General features: G+C 39.3%; 1 protein-coding gene across 1 annotated transcript in view; it reads right to left on the bottom strand.

The window, feature by feature from the left end:
* Nucleotides 1–10,254: 10,254 nt before the first annotated feature.
* Nucleotides 10,255–24,910, bottom strand: part of SYNM (synemin) — a 65,375-nt gene continuing 50,719 nt past the window's right edge. The window contains exons 3-4 of the mRNA XM_069766286.1: nucleotides 22,866–22,939; nucleotides 10,255–14,537 (exon numbers count right to left, since the gene is read on the bottom strand). Of these exons, the coding sequence (XP_069622387.1) occupies nucleotides 10,399–14,537; nucleotides 22,866–22,939 (4,213 nt within the window). The 3' untranslated portion in view covers nucleotides 10,255–10,398. The remainder of the gene's footprint in view (nucleotides 14,538–22,865; nucleotides 22,940–24,910) is intronic.

Below are 24,910 nucleotides of genomic sequence, written 5' to 3'. Positions count from 1 at the left end.
AATGACCTCTGCAAAGTATATAGAGTTTCTAACTGACAACTTTCTTCCATGGTATAAAAAGCAGAAACGTGTCTTCAGGAGCAAAATCATCTTCATGCATGACCATGCACCATCTCATGCTGCAAAGAATACCTCTGAGTCATTTGCTGTTATGGGCATAAAAAGAGATCAACTCATGGTATGGCCACCATCTTCCCGAGCTCAACCCTATAGAGAACCTTTGGGGTATCATCAAGCAAACGATCTATGAGGGTGGGAGGCAGTTCACATCAAAACAACAGCTCTGGGAGGCTATTCTGACTTCATGCAAAGAAATACAAGCAGAAACTCTCCAAAAACTCACAAGTTCAATGGATACAAGAATTGTGAAGGTGATATCAAAGAAGGGTTCCTTCCTATGTTAACATGTAACTTGGCCTGTTAGGATGTTTTGGAGTTAAATAGCTTTTTTGTTCAGTGAATGTGACCTCCCAATGCTGCAATTTCCACAAGTGAGCATTTTCAGTTCTTTAAAACATATCAAATGTTTAGAAATTCTACTGTGCCTAATAATTTGGAACAGAGCATTTTGAGTTTTTATTCACTTTAGAGATTTTACTGTTATCATTGGGAGGTTTCTTCAATAAAATTCGATGTATACTCTAACGGGTGATGACTTTTATTAGACTGACTGTCATTTGCACCGACCAGTTAGGAAAAGCCGAGAAAAATATCATTTGCATAATAATTTGGAACATGGTGTACTAGTTAGCCAATGTAATATTGTCATGCTTTTAGGCAGAGTGTATGCGGTCTTGGGGTAAAATAGCAAAAACGTTCTCTCCGAACTCTCCCATCCCCAGTTTATTCTAAATGCAGCAGCCAGTTTCACTTTTCTGTCCAACCACTACACCAATGACTTTACTGAACCTTTTTACTAATCGGTGCACTGGTTGCCCATTTATTTATCACTGACATTCAGAAAGCTGAGCACAATGTTGCACTTCCCTAAATCTTCTTCCTCATCTTTTGTAAATGACCCTACATGTGCTTTATGTTGTGCTAATGATACTAGACTAACATTCTCCATGATCTGAACCTCCCATCTCCAGGACTTCTCTTGTGCTACACTTTTTCTCTGGAATGCACTCCCCAAACATTAGGTAAGGCTTCTTTCACACTTCCGTTGGTACGGGGTCATCACAAAGCGTCAGTGCGACGTACCGAGGGACAGTGGTGATTTTCTGCAGGGTGTTGACTTGATACTAAATCAGAGCGTTCTTTTATTGAGATTCTGGCATAATCTGGCAATTGGATTTCTTTTCTGGGCACTGAACAAGAAGGAATTTTGTACTACTTAAATCTTGCTGTAAATTGTTGGGTTAATGTCAAGCTGCCCACCTTCAACTTAACCAATGAAGAACATATTTCACATCTTGACATGAATCCCCCACCCAAGCTCTGTGGGTTCTTTGCCACCTATCCAGGTTTGCCTGGTGCTGGTCTTGAGGAAAACTTAGACGTTTCATATCACGCTTTCCTCCAGTCAATATAGCATGATCAATCAAGAGGGAAATCCATAGCATTACCTGTTTCTAACATAGTAACATATTTAGTAAGGCCGAAAAAAGACATTTGTCCATCCAGTTCAGCCTATATTCCATCATAATAAATCCCCAGATCTACGTCCTTCTACAGAACCTAATAATTGTATGATACAATATTGTTCTGCTCCAGGAAGACATCCAGGCCTCTCTTGAACCCCTCTCGACTGAGTTCGCCATCACCACCTCCTCAGGCAAGCAATTCCAGATTCTCACCGCCCTAACAGTAAAGAATCCTCTTCTATGTTGGTGGAAAAACCTTCTCTCCTCCAGACGCAAAGAATGCCCCCTTGTGCCCGTCACCTTCCTTGGTATAAACAGATCCTCAGCGAGATATTTGTATTGTCCCCTTATATACTTATACATGGTTATTAGATCGCCCCTCAGTCGTGTTCTTTCTAGACTAAATAATCCTAATTTCGCTAATCTATCTGGGTATTGTAGTTCTCCCATACCCTTTATTAATTTTGTTGCCCGCCTTTGTACTCTCTCTAGTTCCATTATATCCTTCCTGAGCACCGGTGCCCAAAACTGGACACAGTACTCCATGTGCGGTCTAACTAGGGATTTGTACAAAGGCAGTATAATGCTCTCAACATGTGTATCCAGACCTCTTTTAATGCACCCCATGATCCTATTTGCCTTGGCAGCTGCTGCCTGGCACTGGCTGCTCCAGGTAAGTTTATCATTAACTAGGATCCCCAAGTCCTTCTCCCTGTCAGATTTACCCAGTGGTTTCCCGTTCAGTGTGTAATGGTGATATTGATTCCTTCTTCCCATGTGTATAACCTTACATTTATCATTGTTAAACCTCATCTGCCACCTTTCAGCCCAAGTTTCCAACTTATCCAGATCCATCTGTAGCAGAATACTATGTTCTCTTGTATTAACTGCTTTACATAGTTTTGTATCATCTGCAAATATCGATATTTTACTGTGTAAAGCTTCTACCAGATCATTAATGAATATGTTGAAGAGAACAGGTCCCAATACTGACCCCTGCAGTACCCCACTGGTCACAGCGACCCAGTTAGAGACTATACCATTTATAACCACCCTCTGCTTTCTATCACTAAGCCAGTTACTAACCCATTTACACACATTTTCCCCCAGACCAAGCATTCTCATTTTGTGTACCAACCTCTTGTGTGGCATGGTATCAAACGCTTTGGAAAAATCGAGATATACCACGTCCAATGACTCACCGTGGTCCAGCCTATAGCTTACCTCTTCATAAAAACTGATTAGATTGGTTTTACAGGAGCGATTTCTCATAAACCCATGTTGATATGGAGTTAAACAGTTATTCTCATTGAGATAATCCAGAATAACATCCCTCAGAAACCCTTCAAATATTTTACCAACAATAGAGGTTAGACTTACTGGCCTATAATTTCCAGGTTCACTTTTAGAGCCCTTTTTGAATATTGGCACCACATTTGCTATACGCCAGTCCTGCGGAACAGACCCCGTCGCTATAGAGTCCCTAAAAATCTATATATATAATTGTCTAAGGGTTTTTCCGTCTGTCTGTCTGTCTGTCTGTCTTGGAAATCCCGTGTCTCTGATTGGTCGAAGCCGCCAGGCCTCGACCAATCAGCGACGGGCACAGCGACGATGATGTCATAAAGGACGTAGACATCCCGCGTCTCTGATTCAGCGACGGGCACAGTATTGACGTAGATGTCATAATAGTTGCCATGGCGATGATGATGTCATAAAGGTTGCCTCGACCAATCAGCGACGGGCACAGTCTGCCGCGAATTCTAGAATCATCATTGTCCATATACTACGGGGACATGCATATTCTAGAATACCCGATGCGTTAGAATCGGGCCACAATCTAGTAAGAAATAATGGTTTATCTATTACATTATTTAGTTCTCTTAGTACTCGTGGGTGTATGCCATCTGGACCCGGAGATTTATCTATTTTAATCTTATTTAGCCGGTTTCGCACCTCTTCTTGGGTTAGATTAGTGACCCTTAATATAGGGTTTTCATTATTTCTTGGGATTTCACCTAGCATTTCATTTTCCACTGTGAATACCGTTGAGAAGAAGGTGTTTAATATGTTAGCTTTTTCCTCGTCATCTACAACCATACTTTCCTCACAATTTTTTAATTTTTTAATTTTTTTCTGTCTTCTCCGAGGGTAGGTTGGAAGAAGTACAATGTCCTCATGTCCTAGGATGGTGAGATATAACCGTGGCCAGATTTAGTGACAAACTGGGGACAATTTCCTTGACCCATTTTCTTTTACGAGCTCATTGTTGGTTGGACCTCAAGGAGCAACCTAAATATATCGATGACATTCATTACCCTAGACCACTAAGAAAGTGAAAAAAACCTTCACTAGCATAGATCACTAGGAATTTAGAATTCCTTTGATAAAATTAAGGGTGTGAAAACATGAACCCGCAGTTACAGGGGGCTTATTTATTTCTTGCCCCCTCTGCTATATGTATCACCCAGATTCCAGGAGTTCACAATACTGCACAGCTTTGTAGGACCAATAAATGTATTACTGTATAATATACTGTAAATCACAGACTTACAATTTAAGGAAAGACACCAAAATGATTTTAACATCTTTAATAGTCAAACAGAACAATAAAAGTGCAAACAAAATTAATTGATTCACATATGAAAATACCAGATACAATCCAAACCTGTCTAATAGCAAGTGACACAGCAAAAGAAGCCATTCTTCACAGGCGTCCTCCATGTTCATGACATGAAATTTATATTACTTAACCCTTAAGGTGCTGACACTTTGGAATATTCAGTACAAGCTGTGAAAAATGAGTTTTTTGATGATAATGATGAGAATCTATAGGACTGTATTATTATTACTACATACACACATTCATACAGCAGATCTTATAGACTTGCTGCAAACAATCTGAGTGTCAGCACTTCTAGTTCTGAGGAAAATAAACCTCACTTCTTGAATCCAGAGAACCCCATTAAGCTTGATTAGTATTCATCACTATATAACTCACTGATTCGCTGCCAATGTGATTATTTGTAGGACTTTTTTTTACGTAAATGCATGTATTTGAGGCTAAAAATCATTTTTGCAATTGGGTTTTATTAAAAAATTTGCACCAGTTGGCTTTTACAGGCTGCACATTCCAGTTTGATGTGGTCTACGGTTATAAATCTGCTGAGAGGCGTTAAAAAATTACGTATAAAAGATTTACAAACTCTCCTGTCTCCCCATCATAGCAGACTTACTGACGGATTCCCAGGTAACTCATTCTGCCTGTAATAGACAGTACAACCAAGAAGCTGTGAAAAGCAAACAGTGCAAAATTATGAATGAAACCCAATTACAATATTTCATTTTAGCCCAAATTACATGCATTTAAGGGGTATTTCAATATTAGGCTACAATCTGCAGCCACGATATGTGACTTCAGACTTGTGAATCCTCACATCGCGCACCCTGCACGCTGGGAGGATTTGGCGGCGGTGTAGCAGCAAGCATGCGATTTGCATATATGCGGTCATGTGCCAACTAGACATGGGTTGTCTCCCTCAATGCAAGTCTAGTGTCTAGTCGAGATGTGGCTGGAAGTATGTAAATCACATACTTGTGGTCACATGATTACCCACTCCTGGCACTGGCACCGGAGAATCCTGACAGTGCACAGTGCGCATGTGATGTGAGGACTCACAACTTTTCAGTCTGCAGACTTGTAGCCCAAGGCCAGACAAACCCTTTCAGTAAAACAAAACACACAAAAAAGGAATATACATACCCAGCACTTGCCAGACTTTACATGAGATAAACACATAAAATGGCAGCATCTGCTATATGTTCGCATCACATAGACATTAGGTGAATATATTCTATAGGTTATGTATTCTACGTAGATAATAACGTCGTGTGCTGCACATCCATTCACATTACAAAAATAAAGCTTTTTTGTTTTTTTACCAATATATAACATTGGATTTTATAGACAAAAATATTCAATACAACGGGCCACATCAAAGCTGTCCGAGAGTAAAACTGACCAATCGTAACTCAGCTTTCAGTTTATTAACTGCTCTGGGAAAATGAAATCTGCTCTGCTATTGGTTGCTGTTAACAACAAAGCCAGCTTTATTCTGAAACAGTTTTAGTAAAAGAGGCTTTATATCTCCGATGTGAAATTGTGGCTTTCTCCATATATACGGAGGTGTTCTGCCCTAATTTATTTCTAGGGGGCAGTATCTCTCAACATATTGAGGCAAATGAGACTGTACAGCAGTGCACAATAGGCGCATACAGCGCTCGTAAACGGCTCCATGCCCGAGGTTCTGAATTGTGCAGGGGGGTTAAAGAGGAGCGGACACTTGCCATATTTTTTTTTTACCTGGTGTAAATGCCATATATTTTTTGTTTCTCTCCCTGTGTGTAAATCTGGTCTTTTTAGCCAAGAGGGCGCAGTCCTCAACTCTTCTCTGCTTGAGTCTTCTCGAGGGCCACGGCCAGTTGGCTAAAGAATTAGGTTTATGTACAGGGAAGAGGTGGCGGCATTTATACAAGGTAAAAAAAATATGACATCTTCTCGGCCAAGTCACAAGCCATTATAAAAACAATCTAGATGAAAGGTTTCACTTTCCCTTACATGTGGTGAGAAGAAGTGTGAAAAAGACTCATGTTCACACTGAGTTTATTCAAGACTTTTTGGAGCAGAAATTCTCAAAACAATGCGAGATTTGATTGGAGAGTTTGGGGATTTTAGGACTTTTTAGAGCAGAAACTCTCAGTCTGAATGTACCCTAAGGCTATGTACACATGGGGTTTTTAGAGGAACTCAAAAATGACAATTTTTCTGGTGGAAACTGCTTGAAGACACGCTCTTTCTTTCAGAGGAATCTTGTTTCCTGTAGATTTTCCTAAAATATTTTTCCAGAGTTTTTTTCACCATTTGATTGGACAGCGTCTAGTTTGGAGCAAATTCCATTAGAAGATTCTTAAAAAAAAGTCAAATGCACTTTATTTTCTCCTTCTTATCAAAGCCTGAAGCTGAAGAAAAATGCGCAAAAGACTAAATATTGAACATATGGACAGCAAAGTGGTTTTGCAGTAAAAATGAATTGGAGAAGTCTTCATAACATTTTTTAGCAATTTTTTAGGTTCTTCAGAAAACTCCATGCACACATACCCATAGAGACATGTTGGTATTCTAGGTTAGGAATGATACCGTACATCTTCCAGCAAGCAAAACTCTGAGACAATGTGGATTGGTGTCCTATAGAAATCAATCAGAGTGGACAAGTTACATCATCCAGGAGTCAGGACCACTTTTTCTTTGAGGTCTAAGGTTTTCTATGAATGGTGAATGTATGTGCAGGAAAGCACATTAATCCCTATGGGGTTAGGTGTTTTGTGCATTACTTTGAGCATTAAAAAAAAAGAACAAGCTTTTTCAAACACTGTGAAATATGCAAAGCTCACCCATCCGAAACAAGAGACATAAAATAAATACGAGGCCCGGAAGACTTAGAGCAAAGGCAAAGCTCCACTTCAAGACAATGCTTAAGAGAAAAGTCAAAGTAAAGCATTTTTTATTATATACTTATTGGTTAAGTGTCTTCATCATCAGATGCCAGCACGTTTTGGTTCTGCAAAGCGTTGGATTGTTGACAGGAAAAAAAATGGTATCCACCAGAAGGTGCTGTAGCCTGAACACTCCCTTGTAATTGCATATCTAAACATAGAGTTTTGGAATCAGCAAATATTAAATATATCATATTATCTGTTCAAATATTGATAGAAACGCAAGATATCATCTTAGACCCCCATGATATCCTATACCCTTGGGTACCATCAATTCTCCACACTGAATCATTGTGTCCTAAGAAGTAAAACTACCTATTCAGCATGTCGTTCTCCAATGTTATATGATAGATCTTTCATATATGCCTCAAGTTATCAAGAACTTATGTTAGTATTTGTTAAAAAATTAAAGCGCACATATGCATTTCCTATACAATAATAATAAATGGAGATGTGACTTCCTCCCTGCGTTGTTCTTAGAGCAGTTATCTGATAGCACATTTTAGGATACATAACATTCTGTTCTTTTACACACAAGTGACAGCGTCTGCCACTTGTCCTTCTTGCATCATTCATTTCACATCAGTCATAAATGACAGATGCATGGTAAATATCCAGTGACACCATGAGAAAAAGAATCCCAAATGATGAGGGCTTATTCACACCAGGAATAACGTGACACTGCTAAATGTCCTAGAAAAAAAGAAGCTATTTTAGTAAATACTTTATCCATAAAATAATAATTCTGGAGCATGTTTTCTTAGAATTCTGTATTGTGCTGTCTCTTGTAAGACTAAGTTCACATGTTGTATATTTGGGGTGTTTTCTGTGCAGAAAATCTGCAGCATAGGTATGTACAAAAGTTAGGTATTTGGTGCAGAATTTTTTGCGCCATTTCTGCATCTCTTGGCAGGAAAAATGCAGCATAAAATAGGTGTTTTTGGTGCAGTTTTTTTATGCCTTTTTGTTGGAGATTTTTCCTCACTCACTAATATTGGTAAATTCGGCTAAAATGCTAAGGGTATGTGCCCACGTTAGGTATTTGGGGCAGAAATTCCTGCACCACTTTTGAATCTCTTGGCAGGAAAAACGCAGCGGCAAAAACGTTTTTGGTACATATTTCCCCCCACTTAATAGTATAGTAAAATCTGCAGCAAAAATGCTGAAAGAATACCAAATCTGTAAGTCACAAATAAGTGACGTGTGCATGAGACTTCAGGATTATTCATTTTAGGCCTCTTTCACACTTCCGTCTTTTTCCTCCCGTCAAAATCCGTCGACTTTTGAAAAACAGGATCCTGCAAATTTTTTTGCGGGATCCTGTTTTTTCCCATATACTTGTATTAGCGACAGATTGTGATGGATGGCCATCCGTTTCATCCGTCGTGCAGTGGATTCGTCGGAAAATATTGGTCCGTCGGGCAGAGAAAACGTTCAGAGGAACGTTTTTTCTGCACGTCGGAAAATCGCTCAGTGACGGGTCCTGCGCTCTCTACAATGGAAGCCTATGGACGCAGGATCCGTCCTGACCGATAAACACTGCAATTCAGCGACCTATCCCGTTTTTCAATCTGAGCATGCCCGGAAGGTTTTTCAAATCAGGGAAAAATCTCCCTCTCTCTCTCCCTCTCTCTCTCTCTCCCTCTCTCTCTCTCTCCCTGTCCCTCTCTCTATCTCTCCCTCTATCTCTCTCTCTCTCCTCCCCGAATTTCTCCATTGAAATTCAGGCAACAACACAAACAACACATCCATCAAAACACTGGATGCGTTGCACACGTTTTTCTCTATTTCCACGATGTCCGTCGATACGTCACAATAATGCATTACGACGCTCGACAGCAGACGGAAGTGTGAAAGAGGCCTTACTGGTATCAGGAAACCCTTCAGGTTTGGTGATAAATCTGCAATGAAAAAACGCGACAAATGTGCATTGTGTGCAAAAACCCATGTTGCCAGTTAGGTCATCTACAGACTGTTATGTGGAAATTGACCTGTAGTGCACATTTTCAAATCTGCAGCATGTCAATTCTTTGTGTGGAATCTGTACGGACTTTTTCCTTTGTAAATGAATGGAAGACTTCTGATGCAAATCTGCAATAGAATCTGTAGCTAAATCTGCATATAATAAGAGCAAATTTTGCTGCAAATGAATCAACATTAAATACGCAATGTGTGAACTAAACCTTACTCCTCCTGGAAACTTCTGAATAAATTGACAACTATTTCTATAGTCAAGTAAATTTGTTCATCTACAATCCGACACTTTTAGCATTAACTGTACAATGTCAGAGGAAAAATGCTTCTGCATTGTTATTTTGCGGGGAATGCAGGTATTTACAGGAAATGTAGGTATTTTTGAAATGTAAAGGAAAATTGACAAGTCCTTTTATGATAATGGGTACTATTGTCCACACCTAATACCGTCCTTTTTGGGGGAAACTTCCTTAGTGTGCGCGGTAACAAAGCCTACATTGTTTTCAATGCTGCCCTCTAAGCCAAATATTGGAATCCAAGTCTGCCCTGATTTTGATACTCATTGATCTCAGCCCTGCTGCTTTGTTCTATTCCTATCCACCATGATAAACAGTCTCAATGACATCTGACCTTAAATTTTACAGACATGTTATATGCATGATCCACATTACCAGACTACTGTGTCACCTTACGGCGGCCATACATTTACTGCAATCTGACCTATATATAGAATATTGCCTGTCAGTTGAAGTCATTGAGGATCCAATTAGGACATACTGTATCTTAAAGAAGTACAACTATGAGGTGCAAACGGATTTACCGCCCTGTAATAAAGCAATCGTCACGTCATTTCTGAGTGAATAATCATATTTTGCTATCTTGTGCTAGTCCAGTTCCCAGCTATTTCTTAAACATGTACCTATTACCATGCACGAGGCCTCATTTCACTTCTTAGGAAAAGCCCTTTAATTTTGAGAATAATGTATAGATTCCACAAGCAGATCATTCTGATTTCATGTTATTTTATACATTTAGAGTTTTCTCCTACACATTCGGATTAATTAGAATACTAAAATGACTTTAAACAGTAGCAATCCTGATATTGATCAAGCTACTGTATAGACTTACTAACAAATTACAAAAATGACTGCAGTGTTTGCCTTAAGACTGTCTGAATGTATAAATGGGCTCTAAAATACTCTTGTCAGTGGGCTTGCTATGCACATAATATGGCATATATTTTATGTTTAGAGTTCTTAGCATTCATTCTGTCCATAGATTCATTTTAAAATGAACGTTGTAAATAATCCTGGTCTGTCTCCTCTTCTTCTTCTTCCTCCTCCTCCTCATCAAGATAAACAACAGCCACTTTCTTATCATCAGACACCATGTGACCTTGGTGGACTATTCTTTGTAGTTGCACAGTTCTGTCAACCTCTGACGTATCACCAATAACCTGGTGGGATGTGATACTATAAGGGGGCTGAGAGACGCCAGCAATTTCTTTCTCACTATATCTACTTTCTGCCACCTCTGAGTCATCCATTAATTCACTGTATGACTGACTAAGTTCTCGCTGTCCTTCAGTAATCACCATACTGGTTTCTTGGGCTCCATCTTGTCCTGTTTGCTTTGTGGCAATTTTAGTTATATCCATTTGAAATGTGAATGACTTTTCTGTTGGACCCAGTTTAATGTGTTTGATTGACCTCTCACTCTCAGTGGAGTCTCCAGATGGAGATGAGACAATATACTCTGATGAGTCATAGGATTCCTTAGTTGGTCCTTCAAAACTGATATGTTCTGATATCTGACTATCAGGAGAACCCAGTTGTATATGTCTAATAGGTATGTTTTTATCTTTCGCATGGGAACTGTCTTCTCCTCTAAATTGAAAATTTGGAGAGAGGCGGCCTTCAAAAACAATTTGCTCTCGGCTTGGACTCAATTTAATATGTTGAACAGATGTGTTGATGCTGGACCGATCATTTGACTGAACATCTGACTGTGGATCAGAGACATAACCTTGGTGCTTGGTTTGTTTTGCTATATGGACTTTCTGAGTTGCAAAGTTGTATTCAATAGGAGTACTGTCATCGTTGGCATCTAAAGTGATACTAAGCTCATTAGGTCTTGGAATAGATTTTTCTAATAAAATTTCCTTGCTCATTTCACCAGAGTTAATTTTAAAATGTGAGACAGATTTACTTGCACCACCCACATAATCATCAACCTGAATTATTTTCTCTTTGTCTCCACTCTGGTTTCCCTCAATAAGCAATGTTTCATAAGCGTGGCTTACACTCTCCGCAGAGTCATCTCTACTTGCTAAGCCTCCTGTGACATTTTGTCCAATGCCCACTGTCTTGAAAATAGGTCCATGAAATATAATCTGTTCTGCCTGGAAACTTTCTATTGGACTAATTTTAATATGTCTAATAGATCTAATTTGGTCTGAGCTGTCTTCTGTATTGTTTACGTTGTCCAGTTTAAGTGTTTCTGGAACAGGACCCTCAAAGATTATCTGCGTCTTTGAGAGTCTTTCCCGTGGTCCAATTTTGATGTGATGCTCAGACCGGTTTATTTCTGTTGGAGACAGCTCCCCAGCTGAGCCAAGTTCAGATCTTGTGTCCTCATATGAGATTTGCTCGTGATTGCCAGGTTCGATGTGTTTTATGAATTTACTTATGTCAGGGGAGACTTGCCCTATAGAAAGTTCTCTTGTAGGACTGAAATGGATTCTTGTGGTAGCTGGCCCTTTGACACTGATCTCTTCAGTAAAATGCTTCTCACCACTATTTGCTCCCATGGAGTGATATAATTCTTCGTACTTATCGGATTCTTTTGAAAATGTAAGATTTTCATTTTGTTTATGAAAGATTGATGGTAAGTCATCAGATGATTTTATATTTGATGTATGTATGGTCGTCACGCCACTCTTCTTAGCTAGCTCTAACATGTCTAAATCATCAGCATCTACTGTTTGTGATACATTAATTTCTGCTACAATTGTAACCATACCACTTTCTTCAGTTTTTCCAACTTTTTTGATATCCACTGCCAAACTGCTGCTTTGAGTTACATCTTCTCCAGCTAGTGCTGACAGTTCATCAACAAGGTCTTGTGGAAGTTTTCCTTGTAGACAATCCAATGCCCCTTTCAATTTTTCCTGTGGATCTTTAACATCCTTTGATAAAAGTTTAATTATTGATGTCTTCATTTCTTGTGGCACTTCAATCTTTTTTTCAATTACAATGCTTTCAATATGCGACTGTTCTTTGTCTTCATTGCCCAGTCTTTTTTTTTCTCCATCAGAAGTATCTTTACTTGCTGAGCTTTGTTCAGTAACCATGGCATTTTTGAGAAGCTCGCTCAAACTTTTGCGACCCTGGGATCCTTGTAGGAACTCATCTTGCCAAGAATACTTAAGATGAGACTCTTCTTCAGTGTGAATCTGACCTCTTAAAGTTTCCTCTTCCTCCTCCATTTCTTCTAGACATGGATTATCATCAGGAACATAAACAAAGTAATCTGTTTCCTCGTCAACATGCTCGCCTTCTGTTATTTCTTCAACTTGAGATGGACCTTCTTTGAGTGGAGTTTCATCTTGATGCCTTTTTGTTGATATTGGGGTATGCTGTTCAGAAGTGACTGATTCTTCCATATTGTAATTTTCCTCTGCCTCTTCTACATGAAATGGGGTAGGAAATTCTCCCTTGTCATATTCGATTGTACCAAATGATTCCTCAACTATCTCAACGTTAATTGACTTTCCTGTCCCTGTTTTTAATCCAGAATGAATTACATTTCCTATCCATTCTTCTGCTTGTGCTCCAGACACATCCTTTAAGATTGTTTTCTTTGTTGTTCTGCTTTCTATTTCCCCAGGCAAGCTACCAGTTGATCCTGGCATAGATTTTGTTGATGACTGAACAGTTGTTGTATTCCATAAATCTGTTAAGTCAGGCTCATCAAACAAATCAATGTCTTCTGTTGTTTTAGACTGCACAAAAATTTGAGTTTTTACAAACCCATCCCCACATTCCTCTTCCTTTTCCATGTAGGTTACATTAGAGTCATCCAAAGCAGTGGGTTGCCCTAATTGTCTTAGAATATCTGTGACTATAGCTTTCTTTCCACTATGTTCTGATGAATTTTCTGCCCCTTCATTAATTTTATGTGGTTTAATTACCTCTTCATTTTTTAGAAAAGTAGTGTTTTCACTCACATTAGTTTGATTAGAGTTTCCTGAAAGCCGGCTATGTTCCACATTCTCTATTTCTGATCTATCTTCTCTTTTTCTTTCTTCATAATGTATTGGGATATTCAGGACAACTTGCTCTCCTTGCATACCTTTTCCAAATATGGTTGTTCTAGATCCAATGTCCTCTTGTTTCTTCTCAATGGAAGAAAGTCTATCTAGTTTTCCAATAAACGTGTTTTCCTCATCCACATCTTTATGGCTAGCATTTCCTTGTGCTTTTTCCCCCATATATTTTTCCTGTGTACTGATTTCTGTTCTTCTTGCTCCCAGTTGTATTGGTATTTCTAGTATAATTGGATGATCTGACTCTGCTGATTCTTTTTCCCCAAGTACAACTGTTTTTATCACACGAGTGTTCTCGTGGATGTCAAAGTTTGATCCTCCTACAACATTCACATCACCTATTTCAACGTTTTCTAACTCCATTCTTTTTTTAGCTTGTTCTCTTTTTTTCCTTTCTTTTTTGATAGGGAGCTCTTGGTGTTTACCCTCTTGAATTATCTCTTTTTTCACTGAATCTGCTACACTTGCTGCTTCTTCGCTGATTGCATTAGTTTTTTTGGTATACTCAAGATTACTTTCCAAGGTTTGTTGTATTTGTTCTATAGGCTTTGAAGTTATTTCATGTTCTTCAATTACTTTTGTTTCTAAAGTCCTTTGGGAGACAGAATCCTGTTTTTTACCTTCTGTCCCAACATGTGCATCTACTTTTTTGGCCTCTTTGGAATGAGTTCTTGGACGAGCAACTGGTTTAAGATCTTTAACTTTCTCTTCTTTCTTTGTTTCACTTAGAAGTGTTGACTGGGTTGATGAAAATGGTGTGATTACTGGCTTGTATGTAAGGCGCACTGGCTGATGCAAAGTTTGTGGGAATGCATACTTGTTTGACATGTCATATCTTGAAGGAAATCCTATCTCCCATCTTCCACTTTTGTCTTGAGTTTCATTTTCATATGCATGAGATACATAAGAACTGCTTGTATTACCCAGGTTTGAATATTTTGATATAATTTGTTTTTGCGGTACAGTGCGAGTTAGGAATCTGTCTACATTTGTGGTGTCTATATTTCTTCTTTTCTCCTCTTTGTGTCTTCTAATTGGGTATTCAGTTGCTCTTTGCGTGTATTTTGTTGATTCTTCAAAGGACGATGTTACATATCCTAAATAAAACATACAACATACATGTTATGTAGACAATGAGAACATATTTTAGAGAAACATGGCTCTGTGGGCATTTTTTAAAAATATTTATATTTATTTATTTTGGGGGCATTCTGTACTCAGAAATAGAGAGAACAGGAAATTATCAATTTATGCTTATGCGAAACATTATACTCAAGATAGCTATTGCTTTGTTCCTAATTTTAAAATTATCAAAATGTATACAAAATGTACATAATACGAAAAGTATGTGGGCACTGCTTATAAATAGAGAGTTTAGCAATGAATTTAGCAATGTTCATGATACTTTTTGCTGAAACCATGCATGCAGGTATAAAATATCCATAGTAATACTAAAGAGCTGAATGGTTTTCACCAAATTCATGTGATATCACCTTTTTAATAATTAGCATCATCATTTGCTCCACCCCTGTTCTTATCTCTACCACTGCTTGTGTGGCTGAAGTCCACACAATAAGTTTAATAGCAATTGGGTAAGTTTCTCTATACTAATGTGTGCGGTTTTGGAATTCAGAAATCATAATTGTTTTTGCCCACATACTTATGGCCATGTTGTGTGTATATGCAAGTGCTTCTCCCTAAATTAGAATATCATCAAAAAGTTAATTTATTTCAGTTCTTCAATACAAAAAGTAAATCTCATATACAGGGTGGTCCATGTATATGGATAAACCTAAATAAAATGGGAATGGTTGGTGATATCAACTTCCTGTTTGTGGCACATTAGTATATGGGAGGGAGAAAACTTTTCAAGTGGTGACCATGGCAGCCATTTTGAATTTGGTCATTTTGGATCCAACTTTATCTTTTCTAATGGGAAGAGGGTCATGTGACACATCAAACTTATTGAGAATTTCACAAGAAAAACAATGGTGTGCATGGTTTTAACGTAACTTTATCCTTTCATGAGTTATTGACAAGTTTTTCTTTGTTTACAGCCATTGACATGTCACAGAGGTTAACACGTGAGGAGTGGATAGAAATTGTGTTGATGTCTGGTGAACGCAGTACCCGAGTCATTGCAGCAGATTTCAATGCAAGGCACCCTATGCAACAAAACTGTCACCATTCCCTGTTATTTAGGTGTGTCCATATAAATGGCCCACCTAAAAAAAATTGCCTCATCACTGAACATAATGTTCTGTTTAAACTGAGGGTCCTGTTCACATTTTTGTTTTGCCCATTGTGCAAATTCAGCGCACTGATCTGGGTCATCCTTGTTGAGATGCTGCAGCAGCTAGATTTTGTAAGGGTGCCATTTGTGAGTAGCTAATATCCGCCGAAGGGATGTTCGACTGATGTCAGATGGCCAACTTCAAAATGGCCACCATTGTCACCACCCATCTTGAAAAGCTTTCCCCCTCCCATATACTAATGTGCCACAAATAGGAAGTTGATATCACCAACCATTCTCATTTTATTTAGGTGTATCCATATACATGGCCCACCCTGTATTATATAGAGTCATTACAAACAGAGTGATCTATTTCACATGTTTATTTCTATTAATGTTGATGATTATGGCTTACAGCCAAAGAAAACTCCAAAGTCATTATCTCAGTAAATTAGAATACTTGATAACACCAGCTTGAAAAATGAATTTAAAATCCGCAATGTTGGCCTACTGAAATGTATGTTCAGTAAATGCACTCAATAAATGATCGGGGCTCCTTTTGTATCAATTACAGCATCACTGCGGGATGGCATGGAGGCGATCAGCCTGTGGCACTGATGAGGTTTTATGGAAGCCCAGGTTGCCTTAATAGCAGCCTTCCGCTCGTCTGCATTGTTGGGTCTGGTGTCTCACCTTCCTCTTGACAATACTGGCCAACCAAGCACAGCGATACTGTTGTTTTAAACCAGGTATTGGTACTTTTGGCAGTCCTGCTGGAGAATTAAATTTCCATCTCCAAAAAGCTTGTCAGCAGAGGGAGATGGCTGCACTGACTTTGGTCTTGATAAAACACAGTGGACCTACACCAGCTGATGACATGGCACCCCAAACCATCACTAATTGTGGAAACTTCACACTAGACCTCAAGCAGCTTGGATTGTGTGCCTCTCCACTCTTCCTCCAGACTCTGGGACCTTAATTTCCAAATGAAATGCAAAATTTACTTTCATCTCAAAGCAACACCTTGGACCACTGAGCAACAGTCATGTTCTTTTTCTCCTTAGCCCAGGTAAGACTCTTCTAGAGTTGTCTATTGGTCATGAGTGGCTTAACACAACGAATGCGACACTTGTTTTCCATGTCCTGGATATGTCTGTGTGTGGTGGCTCTTGAAGCAATGACTCCAGCAGCAGTCCACTCCTTGTGAATCTACCCCAAATTTTTGAATGGCTTTTATTAACAATTATTAACAATCCTTTCAAAGCTGCGGTTATCCCGGTTGCTTGTGCACCATTTTCTACCACACTTTTCCCTTCCACTCAACTTTCCATTAATTTGCTTGGATACAGCACTCTGTGAACATCCAGCTTCTTTAGCAATGACCTTTTGTGGCTTACCCTCCTTGTGGAGTGTGTCAATGACTGCCATCTGTCAGCAGTCTTCCCTATGATTGTGGAGCCTACTGAAACAGACCAAGAGACTTTTTTAAATGCTTAGGAAGCCTTTGCAGTTGTTTTTTGTTAATTATTCTAATTTACTGAGATAATGAGTTTTGGGTTTTCACTGGCTGTCAGCCATAATCATCAACATTAACAGAAATAAACACTTGAAATAGATCATTCTGTCTGCAATGACTCTATATTATATATGAGTTTCCCTTTTTGCATTGAAGAACTGAAACAAATTAATTATTTGATGATATTCTAATTTAGTGAGAAGCACTTGTATATGTATATCAATATATATATATATATATATATATATATATATATATATACTGTATATATATATAATGTAAAAGTTTAAACACCCCTGGTCAAAATTACAGTTATTGTGAACAGTTAAACGAGTTGAAAATTAAGTGATCTCTAAAAGGACTAAAGGTAAAAATGACACATTTCGTTTGTATTTTAGACCGAAAAAATAAATTGTCATTTTTTTCATTGTAAAAATTACAAAAAGGAAAATGGCCGTAGGCACCTTTGTAGATTTGTGTGCTCAGATAACTTTGACTAAGCTTTTAGACCTTAATTAGCCAGTTAGGTTATGGCTTGTTCACTATCATCATTAGGAAAGGCCAGGTGATAAAAAGTTCTCCGATTTATAAAAACCTAGCCTCCCTTAACCTTGTGCCAAAAAACAGCTGTGATGGGTTATTGTAAGCAACTGCATAGCACTATGAAAATAAAATTGGTGAAGGCCCACAAAGCAGGAGAAGGCCATTGGAAGATAGCAAAGCATTTTCAAGTTGCCCTTTCCTCAGTTCAAAATGTAATTAAGAAATGGCAGTTATCAGGAACAGTGGAGGTCAAGATAATGTCTGGAAGACCAAGCAAGATTTCAGCGAGAGCTGCTCGTAGGATCTCTAGAGAAGCAAAGAAGAACCTCCTCTTGACTGCAAAAGACATTCAAAAAGATTTAGCAGACTCTGGAGTTGCACAAATATGGCCTTCATGGAAGAGTTATCAGAAGAAAACCTCTCCTGCGTCCTCACCATAAAATTCAGCATCAGAAGTATGCAAAAGAACATCTAAACAAGCTTGATACATTCCGATGCATTCCACAATGAACAAAGGTATATGTGCAGAAAAAAGGGCACATAATTTCCGGAAAAGAACATCCCACCAACCATTCAACATGGGGGTGAATCAATCATGCTTTGGGGTTGTGTTGCAGCCAATGGCACCTGGAAAATTTCGCGGGTAGAGGGAAGAATGGATTCAATGAAATTTCAACAAATTCTTGATGTAAACATAACACCATCTGTAAAAAAGCTGAAGTTGAACAGAGGATGGATACTACAAATTGATAATGATCCTAAACACACATCAAAATCAACAATAGACTACCTCAAAAGGCGCAAGCTGAAGGTTTTGCAATGGCCCTCAGTCCCCTGATCTGAACATAATTGAAAATCTGTGTCTAGACCTCAAAATAGCAGTGTATGCAAGACGACCCAGAAATCTCACAGAACTGGAAGAAGTTTCCATGGAAGAATGGATGAAAATCCCTCAAACAAGAATTGAAAGACTCTTTTCTGGCTACAAAAAGCGTTTGCAAGCTGCGGTACTTTGAAAAGGGGGTGCTACTATGTGCTACTATGTATTAACCATGCAGGGTACCTAAACATTTGCATCTGTTCATTTTCCTTTTTGTAATTTTTAAAATATAAAAGATGAAAATATATATATTTTTACTAAAATACAAAGGAAATGTGTCATCTTTAAAGTTAGGCCTTTTAGAGATCATTTCATCTTCATCTTGCTTAACTGTTCCCAATAACAGTAATTTTGACCAGGGGTGCCCAAACTTTTACATATATACAGTGGGTACCGAAAGTATTCAGACCCCTTTCAATTTTTCACTCTTTGTTTCATTGCAGCAATTTGGTAAATTCAAAAAAGTTAATTTCTTTTTCTCATTAATGTACACTTTGCACTCCATCTTGACTGAAAGAAACAGAAATGTAGAAATGTTTGCAAATTTATTAAAAAACAAAAACTGAAATATCACATGGTCATATGTATTCAGACACTTTGCTCAGACACTCATATTTAAGTCACATGCTGTCCATTTCCTTGTGATCCTCCTTGAGATGGTTCTACTGCTTCATTGGAGGCCAGCTGTGTTTAATTAAACTGATAGGACTTGATTTGGAAAGGCACACACCTGTCTATATAAGACCTCACAGCTCACAGTGCATGTCAGACCAAATGAGAATCATAAGCTCAAAAGAACTGGCCAAGGAGGTCAGAGACAGAATTGTGGCAAGGCACACATCTGGCCAAGCTTACAAAAGAATTTCTGCAGTAGTCAAGGTTCCTAAGAGCACAGTGGCCTCCATAATCCTTAAATGGAAGAAGTTTGGGACCACCAGAAGTCTTCCTAGACCTGGTCGTCCTGCCAAACTGAGCAAACGTGGGAGAAGAAATTTGGTGAGAGAGATAAAAAAGAACCCCAAGATAACTGTGGCTGAGCTCCAGAGATGCAGTAGGGAGATAGTTCCACAAAGTCAACTATCACTGCAGCCCTCCACCAGTCGGGCCTTAATGGCAAAGTGGCCTGACGGAAGCCTCTCCTCAGTGCAAGACATATGAAAACCTGCATAGAGTTTGCTAAAAAAACATGAAGGACTCCCAGACTATGAGAAATAAGATTATCTGGTCTGATGAGTCGAAGATAGACCTTTTTGGTCATAATTCTAAGCGTATGTGTGGAGAAAACCAGGCACTAATCACCTGTCCAATAAAATCCCAACAGTGAAACATGGTGGTGGCAGCATCATGCTATGAGGGTGTTTTTCAGCTGCAGGGACAGGACAACTGGTTGCCATTGAAGGAAACATGAAAACGGCCAAGTACAGAGATATCCTGGATGAAAACCTCTTCCAGAGTGCTCTGGACCTCAGACTTGGCCGAAGGTTCACCTTCCATAAGACAATGACCCTAAGTACACAGCTAAAATAACAAAGGAGTGGCTTCAGAACAACTCTGTAACTATTCTTGACTGGCCCAGCCAGAGCCCTGACCAAAACCAAATTGAACGTCTCTAGAGAGACCTGAAAATGGCTGTCCTCCAATGTTCACCATCCAACCTGACGGAACTGGAGAGGATCTGCAAGGAAGAATGGCAGAGGATCCCCAAATCCAGGTGTGAAAAACTTGTTGCATTATTCCCAAGAAGTCTCATGGCTGTACTAGCTCAAATGGGTGCTTCTACTCAATGCTGAGCAAAGGGTCTGAATACTTATGATCATGTGATATTTCAGTTTTTCTTTTTAAATAAATTTGCAAAAATTTCTACATTTATGTTTTTTCAGTCAAGATGGGGTATATATATATATATATCTATGTATATATATAGATATATATATATATTTATACAGTACAGACCAAAAGTTTGGACTCAGCTTCTCTTTAAAGATTTTTCTGTATTTTCATGACTATGAAAATTGTACATTCACACTGAAGGCATCAAAACTATGATTTAACACATGTGGAATTATATACTTAACAAAAAAGTATGAAACAACTGAAATTATGTCTTATATTCTAGGTTCTTCAAAGTAGCCACCTTTTGCTTTGATAACTGCTTTGCACACTCTTGGCATTCTCTTGATGAGCTTCAAGAGGTAGTCATCGGGAATGGTCTTCTAACAATCTTGAAGGAGTTCCCAGAGATGCTAAGCACTTGTTGGCCCTTTTGCCTTCACTCTGCAGTCCAACTCACCCCAAACCATCTCGATTGGGCTCAGGTCTGGTGACTGTGGAGGCCAGGTCATCTGGCGTAGCACCCCATCACTCTCCTTCTTGGTCAAATAGCCCTTACACAGCCTGGAGGTGTGTTTGGGGTCATTGTCCTGTTGAAAAATAAATGATGGTCCAACTAAACGCAAACCGGAAGGAATAGCATGCCGCTGCAAGTTGCTGTGGTAGCCATGCTGGTTCAGTATGCCTTCAATTTTGAATAAATCCCCAACAGTGTCACCAGCAAAGCACCCCCACACCATCACACCTCCTCCTCCATGCTTCACGGTGGGAACCAGGCATGTAGAGTCCATCCGTTAACCTTTTCTGCCTCGCACAAAGACACGGTGGTTGGAACCAAAGATCTCAAATTTGGACTCATCAGACCAAAGCACAGATTTCCACTGGTCTAATGTCCATTCCTTGTGTTCTTTAGCCCAAACAAGTCTCTTCTGCTTGTTGCCTGTCCTTAGCAGTGGTTTCCTAGCAGCTATTTTACCATGAAGGCCTGCTGCACAACGTCTCCTCTTAATAGTTTGTAGAGACGTGTCTACTCTGTGGCATAGACCTGGTCTCTAATCTGAGCTGCTGTTAACCTGCGATTTCTGAGGCTGGTGACTCAGATAAACTTATCCTCAGAAGCAGAGGTGACTCTAGGTCTTCCTTTCCTGGGGGCGGTCCTCATGTGAGCCAGTTTCTTTGTAGCGCTTGATGGTTTTTGCCACTGCACTTGGGGACACTTTCAAAGTTTTCCCAATTTTTTGGACTGACTGACCATTTCTTAAAGTAATGATGGCCACTCGTTTTTCTTTACTTAGCTGCTTTTTTCTTTCCATAAAACAAATTCTAACAGTCTGTTCAGTAGGACTATCAGCTGTGTATCCACCAGACTTCTGCACAACACAACTGATGGTCCCAACCCCATTTATAAGGCAAAAAATCCCACTTATTAAACCAGACAGGGCACACCTGTGAATTGAAATCCATTCCTGGTGACTACCCCTTGAAGCTCATCAAGAGAATGCCAAGAGTGTGCAAAGCAGTCATCAAAGCAAAAGGTGACTACTTTGAAGAACATAGAATATAAGACATAATTTGAGTTGTTTCACACTTTTTTGTTAAGTATATAATTCCACATGTGTTAATTCATAGTTTTGATGCCTTCAGTGTGAATGTGCAATTTTCATAGTCATGAAAATACGGAAAAATCTTTAAATGAGAAGATGTGTCCAAACTTTTGGTCTGTACTGTATATATATATATATATATACACACACACAGTGGCATACTACTGGTACACTGTATTCCAAAATAGACTATGAAATGCATTTAAGTTATATATAATTACTGAGAATATAAAATATGTGGTTAAAGTATGGGAATTGTGGATTGGTAAAATAGCCTGAAGACTACTCATAAAGTGTTTCAAAAACAGAGCTGGACTGACAGTCAAAAATATATTGTACTTTACATATGTTCCCTTCAAACTATGTGGTTTATGGTAGACTATTGACTGTCATAAAGGAGCCTGTAGTCTGTATTCTGCTGAAGAAAATGGAGGAATGATGTGAGCAATTTGACAATCTAATGCAAGTCAGGTACAGTATGTTTAACTTTGAAATTCTCCTATTTTTCAGAAAAAATATACTTTAGCGATCCAACTGGGGCCATACCTAGAGATGAGGTTAGTCCGGCTCTGCCCTGAACGGCTTCTCCAAGTGCTTCTAGAGATGTTTGACAGGTCTGTCCCTATGTTCACACAAGGGAGAGACATGTCAATCGCCTGAAGCAATGATGGAGAGGGCTGGCTGGGGTTGGAGCTGGAATAGTGTCGTCTCTGGTCCCCAGCGCTGCAGAGAAAATGTACCTGCTTGCAATCATGCAGCCAGGCTCTGATTCAGATAACAGGTTCTCTTTAACAGGAATTAGTGACAACTTTATCTTACCTGCGGGCCTTTCCCGAACGGAATGTTCTGTCCAGATCACTGCGCCCGTTTTGCTTTCGGCCTCCAATAGTGCTCTGTGAGAATTAAAGACCACATGATTAATGAGAAAAAATATGGTAAAACCATGCAGCGCAAAGCTGTGTAATATGCAAACTAAATACGGTGAAATGCTGTGTCTACATGAATCAGCCAATGAGTGATCTGAAAAGTTGTTGGGAGGGGAATTAAAGCCACCCAAACCACCTTATAGAACCGCGTAGATGTAGGAAGTGCAAGGATAGCGGTTGCACGTGGGCCTTGATACCTAAGATAGCCCTTTGTCACACAGAAAGGCACTATAGTAGGCTGGTGGCCAGGTTACAGGTCTTGCATTAAGGCCAGTAGCGTCAAATGATGCCCATACTATATTGTTGTGTACTGTGGCTGCATCTAATCCCCTGATGGTTATCACACCTCATCCTACACTTGTATGCTACATAAATTATCTTACATGAACTATCTGTTGTAAAGGGAACCTGGCACCTGATTAATGCCGCCCAAACTGCCAGCAGCATGTATGAGAGCCATGGCTGCACAATTTTTACACTGAAACTTTCTGGCGTTTCAGAGAAAATATAGTTCGAAGAGCTGCCCGGAGAACAGACCTGGAGACAAAACTGCCCTGTCAGCTTCTTCCACTGCCTCTGCAGATTATTGACAATATTACTTACTGGGCTGCTTAGTGTAGTTTTGGTAAAATATCTGTTTTATCTGCAGAAGATTATCATTAAATGACTGGTAAACCTGTTGTCAGGTAGTTAATAGGCAAGCATATCCATGAGCTCTGTATAACCCTGCTTCCACCAGATTGGCAGCTTTCTGCCTATGCACAGTGTACACAGAAAGTTGCCAATCAGTGGTGTGGGAGGGGCTATACAGAGCTCAGCATTTGGTAGATCTGCAGCAGATAAAACATCAAAATGACAGCAAACAGCCCAGTAAGGGACACATCACTAGAATCAGGGTCCCTGCCCATACATGATGCTGCTCTCCGATGGGGTAGCAAAAACCTGTTGACAAATTCCCTTTAAGTTCTTTGAGAAAGTCCAAGAAAGTCCCCTTGTCTCTAGTTAGAGAGGTGTAAGTCAAGCAGAGGAGGGCTTGTAAAGTGCTTTGACACTCCCAGGGCAATTAAGCCTCATTTGCATTTAAAATAAAAGTGGGATTTTTCGGTGAATTAGAAGTAAAGGCCTGAATGACATTAAATTTCAGAGAGCAACATGACCATACAAACAGTTTTTTTTGGTGGGAGGTAAGTCCTATTCACAGATTTCCTTAAATCTTAGTAATACAGGGAATTGTCCAAACATTACAAAAAAAACTTTATATAAAGTCTTAAGGTGGCCATATGAGCTAAGTTCAGCAGAGTGTACAGCACATGTCTTCAATGGGGAGAGGGGAGTCAACGACCTCCAGACACCTTTGGTGACAACTTATATCCTATGAGAAGAAACGGATCAAGTATTGATATTCAAGATATCCATTCATATTTTCCCTGGCATTGTGTGGCCGGAGTAAGGTTGTCAGGCCCCTATGTACATAGGGTAGATAATGTTCCTAAATCGGTTGGTTCAGCTAACGTTATACTAAAATATATGGCAATCTGAGAATAACAGAACAACTGCTTATAGTTACTTAAGATTTAGAAATATGTGATTGAATCAATATTTATGTGGTCACCCATGAATGTATAGCGCCTTGTGTCATGGAGCCCAGTGTACACTCTTATTAGCTTCAGGCAGCAGAACTTTTGTCCAGATGATAAATGATTGACAGATGGTCCGGAGGATCTCACTACAGTCGTGAGTGGTTTGTGCAGCCATAGAGAACTCTAAATAAGTAGAGAGACCTCATACATGTGGCAACAGGGGCTAAAAACTAATCTGAAGCTTTAAGTCCTGAGAATGTAGACCCAAAATAAAAGCAGACTCATACGTGACACCATCCTACTGGGATTCGGAAACTGACTCACTGCTCTCCGACTAGAGATAATGTTTTTTCAGCAT

Source organism: Ranitomeya imitator, chromosome 4 (genome assembly GCF_032444005.1).
Source record: "Ranitomeya imitator isolate aRanImi1 chromosome 4, aRanImi1.pri, whole genome shotgun sequence".
Lineage (NCBI taxonomy): Eukaryota > Metazoa > Chordata > Amphibia > Anura > Dendrobatidae > Ranitomeya > Ranitomeya imitator.
This window is presented reverse-complemented; position numbering and strand designations above follow the sequence as displayed.